General features: G+C 38.6%; 1 protein-coding gene across 9 annotated transcripts in view; it reads left to right on the top strand.

The window, feature by feature from the left end:
* SORCS2 (sortilin related VPS10 domain containing receptor 2) overlaps positions 1–14,537 on the top strand; it is a 538,926-nt gene that overhangs the window by 166,596 nt on the left and 357,793 nt on the right. For all 9 annotated transcript variants that reach the window (XM_038134561.1, XM_038134560.1, XM_038134557.1 and 6 more), the window contains exon 2: positions 8,855–8,922. In XM_038134561.1, coding sequence (XP_037990489.1) covers positions 8,855–8,922 — 68 coding nt within the window. The remainder of the gene's footprint in view (positions 1–8,854; positions 8,923–14,537) is intronic.

Below are 14,537 nucleotides of genomic sequence, written 5' to 3'. Positions count from 1 at the left end.
AAGGGTTTATGACTGAAACTGCTTTGCAGCTCTAGTTACAGCCAATTAAATGCTGACATACAAAAATTGTCTCTAAAGAATCTGTTGAATACCTAAGCCTTTACTGGAGTAAATAAAGAAATATAGATCTCATTTATCAGGGCCTACAATCTTTCCCTGCTTGTATCTACTTGATCTGAGGGTCATTTAAAATGTATTAGAGGTTTAAGAGTGGAATGCGAGGCTAATTTGAAACCTGGCTCAAAGATGAGTTATTATGTTATTATACTTCATAGTGGTTAAACTGAAGCACGGTGTCTGTATGACAAGTGGGATCCAAAATGATGTGCTGAAAGAGCTGTTCCTTTTCACAGATAATGCTATATAATTCCACTTTGCTTCTTTATGTCCCCGTGGCTCCTAAAGTAATGGACACCTAGGGCAGAGGCTGGGTGAGGAAATACAAAAAGCTGGCAAAAACTCAGTGCTCACAGATTGGAAATCTCCTGGTTTGGCTTCAGACTGAATGTGGAGAACTTTCCAGCACTCCCTCAGTCGCTTCCAATGTTTTCTTTGACGTATTTGGCCCCTGACCAATTTTCCCAACTGCTCCCAAGCCCTTTCTAATAGTCTCCTAACCCACTTGGATGTTCCCTCTGCTCCTTTACGCCCTTTCCATTGGCACGGATATGAAGTTCTGCTGCTTCAGGAATAATGCTGAAGATAAATGTGCTTTCATCCTTCTTCTCAAAGGGGTTTATTCCCAGTATTTTACAGTAGCTGAATTCTGTTAATGCCATTTGAGGTGTTCCAAATTTATTGTGAATGGGGCCATGGGGAGCAGGCAGGCTTGGCATTTGAGTGGGAATGGTTCCCTCTCACATTACGCTAGGGGTAGTGTGTTAGTACTTCTGAAATTTATTATTTTAGCAGGACAAGTAAGATGAAACAGTTAAAATGAAAGGCAGTCCTAGAGAGACCAACTTCCACCCAGGAAAAGTGGGTGGTGTTGGGCCTTGTCTATCCCTGTGTGAAGCTGCAGAGAGTATGGTGCTTGTTTGGAGAGGCATCCAGGCACTCCTCACTGGAAAGGTGATCAAGCTGGGGGACTAGAGGACTTTGTTAGACAGTATCTGGAGTATCAGCCCCAGTTCTATTTTGGGTTATTCCTGATTTACTAGGCAACTGATTTGTTTGGGGTTTTTTTTCCCTTTCCAGGCCTGATTTTGACTTTGGAATAAGCAGAGTTAAAGTATCTCTGACCATGTAAATGCTGATTAGTGCAACACACGCGCTCCACATCACAAAAAGTGTGAAAAAAGTTTTTCATCTGCCTCTGATTTGTCTCTGGTCTTCTGACTGAAATATTAATCAGCAACACTCTGTCACTGTAACAGAACTGCCTCAGTCTTTAGCATGTTTGTCCTGGCAGAAGTCCTTTCAGGTAGGAGTGTGCCCATGTTCCACTCTGTAGACCATGTTCTATGTTTATCTTTCTCATTCATACAGAACAAACTCAGGCACCTACAATACTCAGTCAATATAAATTTCAGTCCTTATTCATGATGAAGAAGGATATTAAACAGAGTGGTTCTTTGATCTGCATGAAGTATCAAAGTCCTCGCTTCCATGTACAGTGTTTATAAAGCCTTTTTGTGATAGACAATTAGGTCTCATTTGATCACCATTAGGCATTTCAGAGATAATTAAATGTTATTTTGAGGTCATTGTAGGTTGATGAAACCTCTGCTAAATATGATGTTATTTGGTACAATGATACTTAATCCTGTGGTTGTGGTGAAGACAGAGCAGCTGTGAGGGAGAGTAACCAATATGAAACAGCCCTGCATCAAAGGAATGCTCTGCCCAGCTTGCGGTATCCTCCTCTATAGCTATTTCCATATGTCTTGCATAATAATTTCATTTTTTTAAATAAAAAGCATATTATTTTTATATGTAGATGTTTTTATTTTTTTTAAAAGCTCTGGCCTTGAAAATGCATTTAGTGATGCAGATTAGAAGCTCAGTTTCAATTTTTATATATTACTATTAGGCTTTAACACTACATGAGAGACTGGGAATATTTCACAAACTGCACTTAAAATCTGATTTTTCTTTTCTGGTAGTGAATAGCTGTATAATAGTGATGATCAAGGTAAACAGCTTATTTATAATATTGAATTCTTGAAATGTTTGGAAGAGACTAAAGATGCTTTACATATGCCATCTTTCGATGTTAGCTTGGCTTCCTTTTGAATTTTCATGGGAATGAAAAAGAATATTCGCATAATAAATTTGGTTCTGCAGGAAGGATTGCTAATTCAATTTAGAATACATTAGTAGGGAAGATAAATAAAGCTAGTCCATATTTAAAAAAGAATCACAATTAGGGGACTAGAGAGACAAGAAAAAATATTCTTGCTTCATGCTTTAGAAATTTATTCTCTTGGCATGTTTGCAAATGTGGTTTTAAGAACTTATCAAATGCTATGGTAAATATTTAAACATAAAAATTCCTCTGGTTATGTGGTAAAAGGCAATGACAGAAAACCAGAGATTTTTGTGTCAGAGGTGACATTGGGGCTGTTTGAAAAAGAACAGGAAGTTTAATTAAACAACTAGTTAAAATGTTAGACAGTTTCCAAAGCTGCAGATTTGATTCTAACAATTCAGACTGAGTTGCCTCCCATTTGCTTGAGCAAGCTCTGCATCTTCAGCATGCCCAGAAATCTTGGACTTGCACCTAATGGTTCTAGAAAGGAGCAGCAATGTGAGTATGTTGAAGTAGCAGCAGTCCACATTGGCTGACCAGTTCTGCACAAGTTTTGATTTTTGGGGACTGATCATTAACAGTTACATAACAAGAATCTTTGTTCTTGTGTGGGTGGCTCAGGCAGTACCACATAGAAACCTGTGCTTATCCAGCAGCCAGCCGCTAACAACTGCAGTGGCAGCCCAGCTGCCCGAGTTACAAATTACTGCAGATAGGAAAATATATTTAGGAAGCATCTTTATTTATATGCCTTCCCCATTCTTATATTTTTTGGTAGTTTTTTGTTTATTGCTGTTCCAGATGCATCTGTGCCCTGGAGTTGTGGTATAAACTGATATGGCTGCTTCAGCCATATGGCTATCTACTTCTTTGTTAAATAGGATTGAAATTAGTCAGTTGTTTTAGAATTGAAAGGGAGGAATGAGGAGCCAAACCCATAATTATACAGTGTCATACATATGGAGTGGCATCACAGAAACATAATTTTCTTAGATGCTTGTGTTGAAAATCTGGCATGGGCTGGTAATGGGTGATGGTGTTGAAGACTTCTGGTGTTCTGTGCTTGAACTGTAGGCTCCTGAAGGCAGTAGGTTGTCTTTTTGTCCTGTGTTTATACAGAGCTAACAGAGAATAATCCTGTTCTGTGCTAGACAGTGGATTAAATCTGTTTGATATTTTAAAGTTACTTTTCTGTATGAATGTTTTCAGGGTCAATGTGTGAAGTGCTACGTTTAAAATGGTTTTGAATCTGGAAGCAATCACAACCATTGCTTTTGAGACTATGCACTTTTTCAGCTCTTGTGGATGGAAATACCTGTTAGAGAACAGGAATTGAGTCATTATTGTGTCTTACTTTGAATTATGAATTAATTCACTGTACGGAATTATTACTAATGTTTAATACAAGTGCACTGGTAGAGTCAGTGACTTCATACACAGTAAGTTCTCTTGTCTCCCAATACAATTTAGTTGGAAGAAATGGAAATCTAATTCTTTAAGTATTTCATATTAAATCATGTATTGCTTTTATGAACTTTATTACCACAGAGGAGTAGAAGCTTATACAGTGAATTCTTAATAGCTTAAGTAATGGTTTAAATGTTTGCTTTTTTACCTTTTATCATAGTGCTGCAACAGAGTCAACCTAAATGCCCTTTTTCTGTTTAATTTTCCTAGCAGTATCAAATTATGATTTAGTTATTAATAGTAGTATGTTAGTTAGTCCATATAATAGCCTTAAAGTAATGTACCTTCATATTAATAATTTCCTGAATTATATTTCTCTCTTAAGAATCTTTGTTTTAAATAAGAGATGTGAAAATTAACATTGCTCTTATCGTGATGATTGAAGAGCCTGCTGCTGCAAAAGTGGAAATGGCTTGAGGGATTGGAGCAGTAGGTGGTTGCTTATAATTTGTTAGTGAGCTTTTTGATTATTAGGTGTCAAAAAAGTTTAGGAATGACAGGGGATGGTAGTGAAAAATTAATAGGATGTGCCTAGAGCCTCTTGATCTCCCCAAAATAGTTGTGGTGTACAGTGGAACAGTTAAATAGCTGAAAAGGTGAGTGAGGCTCTGTTCTTGAGCAAAACAGCAGCTTATGTTCCAGTCATACAGGGTATTAAGTGGCTCTCATAAACACTTCTCGGGATTTCAGTGGGTTCATTCACAGGAATTAAATTAAGCAGATGCTAAAAAACTTTTCAGAAACTTGAATCTGTCTGAGGAGTTTATTTTCCTGGTAGCTCTGGCTGCCCAGAAGTACTTACAGCATGTTCTCACTGTCTAAAAACTTGAAAAAAGACAAAACCTTGCAATCATACTTGTAAATGTGCATTTGCAAGTATGAGACTTTTGCTATGAAACTTCTGAATAGATTAAAAAAAAACCCCAGACCTATAATCACAAATTTCAGGGGTCAAATAAAACCTTATCTGTAAGAATCTGCATGTAGATAGAAAAAGAGATCTTTGTTAAGAATGGTACATGAGAAAAAAAGCATCATGGAGGGAGCATGGGGGAAGAATAAAATAGTTTTCCAAAAGTCGATGTTTATCAGAAAGAAAAGGACCTTAGCAAATCCTCCACAGAAAGATAAAATATGAACACCAGGAAAGGTGATTGATCCAGAATTCATTCCTTTATCCCTTCTCAACCCTCTTAGCTGACATGGTGATGAAAAGAGAGGATTAAAATGGGCTTCTTAAAGCCAAAATTTTATTAGGAAATGATTAAAAGCACATTGTGTCTTGTAAAGTAAAGTTGTGCTCTTTTCAGCCCAGCCTTGCTGCAAAGCATTTTCAGAGGAGAGCAACAGGAAAGGAGAGGGGATAAACATAGATCATTCTAACTTTCATTATTCATGGGTAATAATATCTGTGGAATTTTCCATTTGTTTTCCTGGTCTGTCATTTACTGAAAAGCCAGTGCACCCCTGAAGACTGGTCTATATCCAGAAAGGATTTTGGATCGAAACTGCTTCAGCTCCTTTGTTTGGAGAAGAGCTTTGAGCTGTGACTACTGAGAATTCACACAGGCAGGAACAAAGTTATGGAAGCAGGGGAATGATGTGGGAGGATCAAAATTCCATCCATGCACCCCATTGTCCCTCTCCCCACCAAAAAAGGAGGGGAAGGATGAGGTAGAGAAATTTATGAAGGCCCAACACAAGAGAAAGTGACTGGAGCTAGTTATTTCTTCCATGGAAAAAAAACTTCTAATGCACATTGCATGTGATTCTTAGAATCCTAAGGGATTTGTCTTCCATACCATGGCACACAGACAGAAATACTGGCTTTATGGAGAGGCCTTTACCAAAGGCTTTGGTAAAGAAGCAGGTAATAGAGGATCAATTTTGTGATAAAAGCTGAAAGTTTTCACTTTTTTTTTTTCCCTTTCAGTATTTTTGTCCAGAAGCACCATCAGGTATTCATAGGTCCCTAGCACACAACAGTAATCACTGTTTTCACCTCCATTGTCATACTCTGGGAGGGAACTCAAAGAATTGTGGGTGAAATTAAGTTTAAATGGTTTAAAATGATTTCACAAGTCTCTGGAAGTCTGGATAGAGTGGAGATTTCTAGATAATCCTATAAATCCAACTTTTATCATATTTTTTAAGTAAAAAAAATCTAATTATCCTTCATCATCTGCATTTATTTTAGCTGTAAAATAATAACAGAACAAAGTTCAATTTGTTGTAACTGTCCATGACTGATGGTAGTATGAGCTGGTTTAAGAATCATATCCTTGATCACTGCTCAGTTTCTGCAGTGCCTCTCCCAAGCCACAGGCCACCCAAGCACTTCCACTAGGAGAGCCATGTGTATGACCACTGGCTTCAATCCAGCCTGTAAAATGCTCGTAATTATCAAGTCTCATTAAAATGAAATCAGTGAAACAGGCTTCTGCTCTTAAAAATGATAGGTAGGTCTTCAGGATCTCTAGATTCTTTATGCTTTCACTGTGAAATAATTTGTTCTGTTCTTTGGATCTATCTCTTAATTTAGAAAAACTGCCACTATGGTCAGCCTGGATGCTGTTTTCAGGATCTCCTGAAAAGATGCCCACAGGCTAAAGGGCTGTGCTGTAAAATCTGTTAAATAGCTGGCCTCCATTATTCAGATACTGGGGTGAAATCCACTGGCAAAGTTGACGTGATGGTCAGCCCTTCAGCAGCCTCATACTTCTTAATTCATGACAGGAATCTGCTAATGTTGTTTGAGAGTTCAGAGATGGCTTCTTATGGCTTGGTTTTTCCTACTAAGTCTTTCTCTCCACTTTCAAAATGCAAAATAAGGTATTTAAATTTTTACATGAGTTTACCAATCAGATTGGAAAGTACTGTCATCTGTTTTTCAGAGCTCTGACTCAGTTTAAAGCACCAATCCTGCAGCATCAAGAATATGTTTTACTGCTTCTGGCTGCTCCCCGCTGCAGTTTGCTGTTACCTGAAGGCCATTCAGTTGAAGTGTGTGGAACAACAGTGGCTTTCTGGTTTGGTGTGTGCATGCCCAGATGAACTGCAGCTAGCCAGCAGTACCATGAGCCTGGCAGTCTTTAACATTCCTGACAGGTGCTGAGTTACAAAAATGGCTTTTCTGGAAGGTTCTTTGTTGGTGCATTCATACAGGTTATGCTCAAAGCAGGTAGACTGAGGATGACCCCACAGGATTTTCTGTGTGTGATTTTAATCTGTTTAATTCAGGAGTGGAACACTGGGCTTAGCCTGTAGCAGGATGGTTCCAACACACATTGCTGAAAATTATCTGAATTTTAAAATTGTTAATTCTAGGATGTACAGGGATGAAGAAAGTTCAGGATTCAACCTCCATTTCTGCATAAATGGAACAAAAGAAAGTATAATCTTTTGTATTTTTAGGTATTTTCTTTTTTATTTTCATATACCAAGTATGCATTCTTGTATCTCTTAAAAAAACAAATTCCAGGTCAGTTTTTGTGACTTAAGAGGGATTATACTTGTTTGGAAAGGCACAGTCTGAAACTTTTTCCTTAATAATTGGACCCAATAGATGCTGCCAATAGTGAAGTTTCTTTCTTTTTCTTCTTAACTGCAAGCACCAGAAAAAGCTGCAGTTAAGACACTGATAATACAATAAATAGCTGACCTGGTAGAACATGCTTGGGCTGTAGCCAGGGATCTCATCCAAAGATACACTCTCCTTTGGGAAATGGTTCTTTCCCTTTGCTTTGTAAGTCTTGTAGTAACCTTTTTTTTTTTTTCCTTGTCTTTTTTAAAGCCAAACCTTTAATTATTTTATTATAAATAATCAAATTCCAAAAAAGCAATCTGGTAGATTGTGACTCTTTTGAGAATAGGAGTGAATAATGCTACTTGTGAATTATGGATTGTTTCCACTTTTGCTTATATCAATATACATCCAGGAATATGTGTTGTGAGTTTATTGGGTTTGGCTAACCCTGGCTGAGACTGGTATTATACCTCAGTTCTGTAAAACACTGCATTATTTCCATGTCATAACATCCTCAGCCTGTAATGCTGCTCTCTCACAATCTCCAGTATACAAGGAGTGCAGCATAAATGTATCCTTGGCATATTTAATTGTCTGAATAATCCAAGTGAACACCTACAGTCGCTGTTTGCTGTAGATTTCATCTGGTGGTCGGAGCAGAGCAGTGCCAGTTAAATAACAGCTTGCCCCAGCTGTTGGAGACTGGTGTTGACCACTAAAGAAAGCCTCCAGTTGTGCAGGGGACCAGCCTGTTCTGCCTCTCTGGGGATGCCATGGGCACGTGGCTCTAAGAGCCACTAATACGGACTGGCAGCAAGTGAAAGAAACCTGCAAAAGATCCACACATAAACTATAGTATTGAGCTTGATACACTGGTTGTGGACTAGTGCTTCACATTATTTGACCAGTGATTTTGTCACGTGTTGAGCAGAGGGAAAATATTTCTTGCTGACTATTTTCACAGGATGAAGATGTTTTGTGGATGAAGTTTTCTTGTGTATTTTTTTGGCTGTTGCTAATGTAGATGAGTAATTTACTGAGCCCAGAGCTGGTTCATGAAGGGGAAAAAGTGATTCTTCAAGAAATGAAAAGTGATAGCTATGAAAGTTGCATTGCTGATCTTGTAAGGAAAGCCAGAGCTCTTTCTTTTTCCTGATTTTTTTTTAATCTGGATGATCAAAATTAATCACCATTGTTTAACATTTTGTATTAAAAAAATAATTGTGTCTGTTGAGTTGCCTCCTAAATTTAAACTAGCAACAAGGTTGGTTTTTCCTAATCAGAAAGTCCTAAAGATTGCTTGAGGAATGTCATGTGGTGGTGTTATTTACATGACAGTTCCAACTCCACTGCTTATGTGAAATGGGCAATCTTTCACAGTCACCAGGTTTGCAGAAAACTTCAAGTGCTGAAATCACTCTTCCCAGAAAGAGAAATAAAAAAGGCCAGGCTAAAAAGCAAAACTCTTAAGAGTTAAAAATGAGGTGAAATGCTGTTCAGATTTTCAGAAGCCTCACTTTTGTTTTTCCCTAAATCATGCTGCCCATGTCTGTTTCTGTTTCTTACATCAGTTTGCATATTTAAATCTATTTATTCTCATTTTCTTTTAGGTGATCCTGATCCTTACCAAGTATTATCATACTGACATGGGAAAAGTTCTGGAGAGCTCTTTGTGGAGGTAAGTCCTCTGCTTTTTCTATCACCTTCCCTCCTGCCATTCTTGGAAAAGATCCATCCCTTCCTTTCCCAGACTGCTGCTGGGTTGTGTTGGTAGCTGACTGATGCTATTGTAGTAAGATTATGCAGATTGTCATCAGCTCCTACTCCTTCTCTTTCTTGAATGCATTTCCTGTTGTTGAAGTGGAGTTTGTAATGAGTTTTAACAGTAGAAACAAATAATGATGGAGAATATAAGGTAATTTCTTGATGCTACTTTGCAAGTTGCCATGTTTTTCCTTTTCCTAGAAATTCTGTATCAAACTTACTAAAAAAGTTTGAAATGCTTACTGTGTTTGGATGCATCCTTTGGGAAGTCTTGCTGCTTGAGTAGTGCACTGAGGTTAGTAAATAATCCTGCTTTGGAAGCAGTTAGGATTGTCTGGGTGAAGTATACCAGCAGTGTGGGTTATATTGTGTTTTATGACAACTGAGAATAAATAGTAACCCAAATAAATTTCTAAACTGATTCTTATTCCCATAATACTTGTGAATTAAGATACCAATATGCTTGTTGCCTGTGTGTACAGAGATTGCACAAAATTTTCCACCACAAATTTTTGCTGGACCTATCATGTACACTTGAAAAGCAAAAATATTTTGCTGTTATCAATAAATGTGATACTGCACCAGTATTTGCTCTGCTAGTTTTGCCAGTTATCTCTAGCAGTGAAATAAATGACAGGAGAGTTAAATTCAAATGTAGCTCATAAGCTTTGGGTGTAGAAACAAGAAGTTTATCTAAAACCTCTTGGCTTAGATACTTGCAAACTTCATGCTGTCCCAAGAGCTTGTATGGGGACTTGGCCTTCAGCTGTGAGTGTAAGGACCTTTACAGAGACAATCTAATAAAAGGACTGGGAAGGGAATAGGGAGTGGGAAAAGTCTGTTTCCAGGATATGCTGCAAAAGAGGCTTGTTACTTATTTTGGAAGAGGTGGCATTGTTTGAACTGTGTGGGGTTTTTCAGTGACAGCGCTTCTGCAATAGCTTGTTGTCATACCAGTGTCTGAATAGTGCTCAGTCTGCCCAGGACCAGTGATCCATGCAGAATAAGGGTGTTTCTAGAAAATTCTAGTCATAGGAAGGAGGTATTCAGGAAGGAGAGTAAAATCAAATGGAGACTGCTTAGCATTGGCTCAAGATTGGCCTTTTTAGGGCTATGACAGTTCTTTTGTAACTATCCTTTAAACTTACAAGATGCAAAATTTATTACACATTTGTTTCTGTTTTAATTTTTGTCCAACATCTTGTGCAAATAAGACAACCAAATGACAGTTTGGATACTCCCAACTGCGTAAGCACACACTGCTTTCCTGTTATTTGTCAGTGGCCCATACAACATATGCAATATATTTCAAGTTTTCCAATTCATACTTCAGAGTATCTATCATAGTCTTTTAAGCATTTTCAGTTGGATTCTTCAAAATAAATTCTTTGGTCTTTTAAAATAAACATAAACCAGGCTTCAGATAATGTTTCTTTCTTTGGAGAACATAAACACTTAAAACAAGGTCATCCAGACCTTGCTGACAGCTGGTGTAAAGAACTGGTGTGAACTGCATTCAAATAAAATTGATACTAGCGTGCATCATCTGGAAATCGTGCCTCTTTACTTACAAGGAACAGATGTACCAGATGCTTTGGTACTGGCACAGGTCAGGTCCCACCCCAAGGGCTAGGCACAGATGTGCCCAGGGCTCTCAGTGGTGTCAGGCTTTGGGGATGTGCCGGGTGCCCATGGCTCTGCTTTAGTGCAGCAGGGATGGGACCTTGGGGGACTCTCCTTGGGTATGTCTTGCAATTTCACAGGGCACAGCCCAGCCAGGGTCTGGGCATCAGGGTGCCTTGGGCTGTCCACTTTGTCAGGAGAGCCCCTGGGAGCTCACTCCTTGATGTGATGATGCCGGAACCTTCTGAGCCAGGGATGTGGATGAAGGCTGGGGCTTCTTGACCAGATGGGCTGGATGGGTTCTGAGTCACTTGGTCCAGTGGAAGGTTCCATGTCCATGGCAGTGGGATTGGAACTAGATGGTCTTTCAGGTTCCTTCCAACCCAGGCCAAACCATTCTGTGTTTCTGTGGTTTCTAAAACCAGGATGGAAAAGCTGAAAGGAAGTGAGTGCTTAAGATGAGCACTTGGGCCAGGGGTTACTGCCTAGGTGATCCATGCCTGGATATGTTCTGGGCTCACCTCCTTCCTTCACCTCTGTCCTCTGTGATGTAGAAGAGACACACACAGTTGTCCAATTGGAAAAATTACTAAGTGCTTGGATCTGGAAAAGTGCAAATCAGACCAACTATTGCAAAAGTATCAAATAGTGCCCCTCTCTGTTGAGATGTAGCTCACTATTTGTACTAAAAAACTGAATGAAGCTGAAGTCCCTTTACAGTCAAGGGACTTCTGTGTTTCTCCCGGTGTAAAATGGTTGGAGCTTCACCAGTGTTCACCCACGTTTGCTGATGAACCTGGGGTGTATTCACATTGGCAGCCTGCCCAGAATGCATAGTGTATATTTTTTTCAACTTTTTTGTTTAATTCCCTTTTGCATTCTCCTTATTTTTATCAAACAAATATGCTGTAAAACAGGTGTGAAAAATTATACAGGTTTTTTTTTTTTGTTAGCGGAGAGATGCCATTAATCTGTTCCTGTACCAAATGGTAATAGACCCCCTCCAGTTATTTTCTGAATTGGCCCAGTGTTTTTGTTCCTGTCTTGCCTGGCTAGATAATACCAGAAATCATATTGTCTAAGTCACTGTGACTTAGTCACTAAGTGAAAATAAACTAGTTTTATAAACTGATCAATTCTGACTAGGGTAATTTTTTAGTGTTAATATCCCAATTTCTCTTTCTGGTCAGTAAATATTAACCTACCTTGGTGTTTATCAGTTATTTTGTTCCTTGAAACTGTGTTTTTCATCTTCTAAAACATATTTCCACTTCATCTTTTTCCTTTTTTCCCATGACTCAAAAGGATTTTTTCCCCCTTGTTTAGTGGAACAAAGAATGAGAAAATATAGCGTACATGTGATCCTTGTTTGTTCATGGTGACCTTGGAGCTGCAGTCAGATTTTTAAAAGTGATGCAAATGGTGGTGAAAAACACCAGTCAGAGGTACAGGTCTAGGTGGGGGAACTCTACGTGAAGGAGATGTGTGGGTGGATTTTGGTGATGCATTTTGGTGCCTCTGCAGAGCATTGTCAGTTTGTGTAGGCAACTTATGCCTGCTCACATAAGTCAGGTAAAAGGCTTGTGAGACCTAAATTTGAATTACCTTAGAGTTTTTCATTGTTGAATAAATAGGGAAAATAGTACTGTGTAATGAAATTCTTAACAAGGTTTTTACTTGTAACAGCTATGTCTGGTTACACTAAAGGGGTGAAGACAAAATCCTGATGGAAGTATGCAGTTAAAAAATACCAGACTGTGCTTCTTTAGTCAGCTATTTCTGATGCTTTCCTAATTTGCTTATTAAGTAATTGTCAAGGTGTAAATAGTATAATTATTTTACTCAAAATCAAGTAGGGAAATAAATAGAGATAACATTGTTTGCTGCTTGAATATAAAGTAAAATAACTTTTTGAGAAGGAACAGAGGATTGTTTTCAGGTCTGCTTTTAGAGTTTCCAGACTGTGGTACATATTGGGAATACAGGTTGGTAGTCATGTTAGAGCTCATTAGCATACTGAAAAAACTGAGAATTCAAATACTAAAATTACTGAAGATACATACTAGAGCTGTTTGTGTCAGAGTTCACACACATATTTATCCAGCATATTTACAGTATGAAGGAGCTGAAACCAACTGACCATTTAGATTGAGTGTGTTTTCATATGCTTTATGGACCTGTTTGTCCACAAATATGTAGGTGCATGTATTTTATGACCTCAGGTAGCTGCTTGCATCTGTTGAATGCCCGCAACTTTAGATATAAACTATTTGATTAGGAAATTTAATACTTAACTTTGAATTAGTTACCACTATGAAACGAATGATAGTACTTATCTGAGTTTAATTATTAATAATATTGGAAATATAGATGATGATTATTATTCAATTTTATATGTGGAACAACTGAGATGGTAATATTGCTGACAGTTATGCAGTGATGACTCAGCACTATATGGCCATGGAATTACCTTCCAACCCTGTGCTTAGACTGGCTGAGTCCTGTTCTGGTAGGCATACAGCCTTCCCGTTCTTAGCTTGATCTGAGCAATGAATAATAGATGCTGGTGATGATTGCTAATAACGTTTTGATTGCATATTATCAAGCTATAATGATAGAGTAGTGCTAAAGTGGCTTGCTGTGTAATTGCCATTGTTCCCAATGGCATCACCATGTTGTTACTGCTTCACCACAGCAAAACAAACGGCATTGCTGGATGTTAACTGCACTGTTGGATCCTCTTAGCTTTGCCTGCTGAATGCTAGATGTTGGTAGCCCTAGATGAATGCTAGGTAGCCTTGTTTTCAGAGATTTTGTAATGTTTTGCACCATGTTATTGTTAAAGAAATACTAAATGAAGAAACAGGCTTCCCCACCTCCTTAAATATTTTTGGATATCCCAGCTGAGCTTTGTGAGACTCCTTACTCCAAAAGCAGCCTGAGGGGGAAGAAAACTTGAAGTGCTGCGGGAGGTTGAAAGTCTAGATCAGTGGCTGGGCAGGTAGAGGTGAGAACAGTCTGGAGAGCCTCACAGTCAGCATCATGCTTGCCAAATCCCAAGGAGCCAGGAATATCCTGGCTGTGGTGGCACAGCTTTTTCTCTCTGCACCCACAACAAGCCACCTATTCAAGGACAAGGCTCGCTTGTGCAGGCCTGTTGGCCATCAGGAGTGATTGGGGCACAGTGACTGCAGGGGGCTTTGGGCATTTACCGAGTGCAGCCTACACTAAAGCAAAAATCCAGACTACAAAGAGCTGGAGATTCTTTTAAAGTGGATAGAGTGAACAGCATACAGCTCAGGAAAGTAGAATTTCCAGATGGCTAACAGAATGTGTGAAAATGAATATGGACATTTGTTTCCAAAATCTTTGGACTTGTAGGTGAAACTCATTTCAGCTGTTTCCTGAAATTAATTTTAAAAGGAAAACAAAACCCCCCAATATACAGTTCAGTGCCCCAGTGAAATTTTTGGTATGAAGTACTGCTTAATAAATGAGCAACTGTATTCTGTAACAACTTGCACTTCCAGATGGCTTTATATTGTGGCTCTGCTTTGAAAAGTGACTTTGTAGAAATGGCCCCAAGGGATGGAGTTATTGAGTCTGTGATTTTCATATCAAATTTTCTCCTTCCAAGTTAAAAAATAAAAAGAAATGGCTTTCTAATTATTAGCCCAGTGAACTCAGCTTGGGATCTAATGTCTAGCTGTGCTTTCTCTAGCTAATGCATCATCATGAGTAATGCAAGTTCTGCAATCAAAATAGAGTGTTCTCAATTATACCTGTGCAGCTCTTTTGTGTTTGTATTATATCCTTATTTACACCTGTTCCACTGAGCAAAGGTTTTTGGCAGCGTTGAAGAGGCAGTCTTACAATTAGAATTTTCTTTCTCTTACTGAACAGCAG

Source organism: Motacilla alba, chromosome 4, assembly GCF_015832195.1.
Source record: "Motacilla alba alba isolate MOTALB_02 chromosome 4, Motacilla_alba_V1.0_pri, whole genome shotgun sequence".
In the NCBI taxonomy this organism is placed as follows: Eukaryota; Metazoa; Chordata; class Aves; order Passeriformes; family Motacillidae; genus Motacilla; species Motacilla alba.
This window is presented reverse-complemented; position numbering and strand designations above follow the sequence as displayed.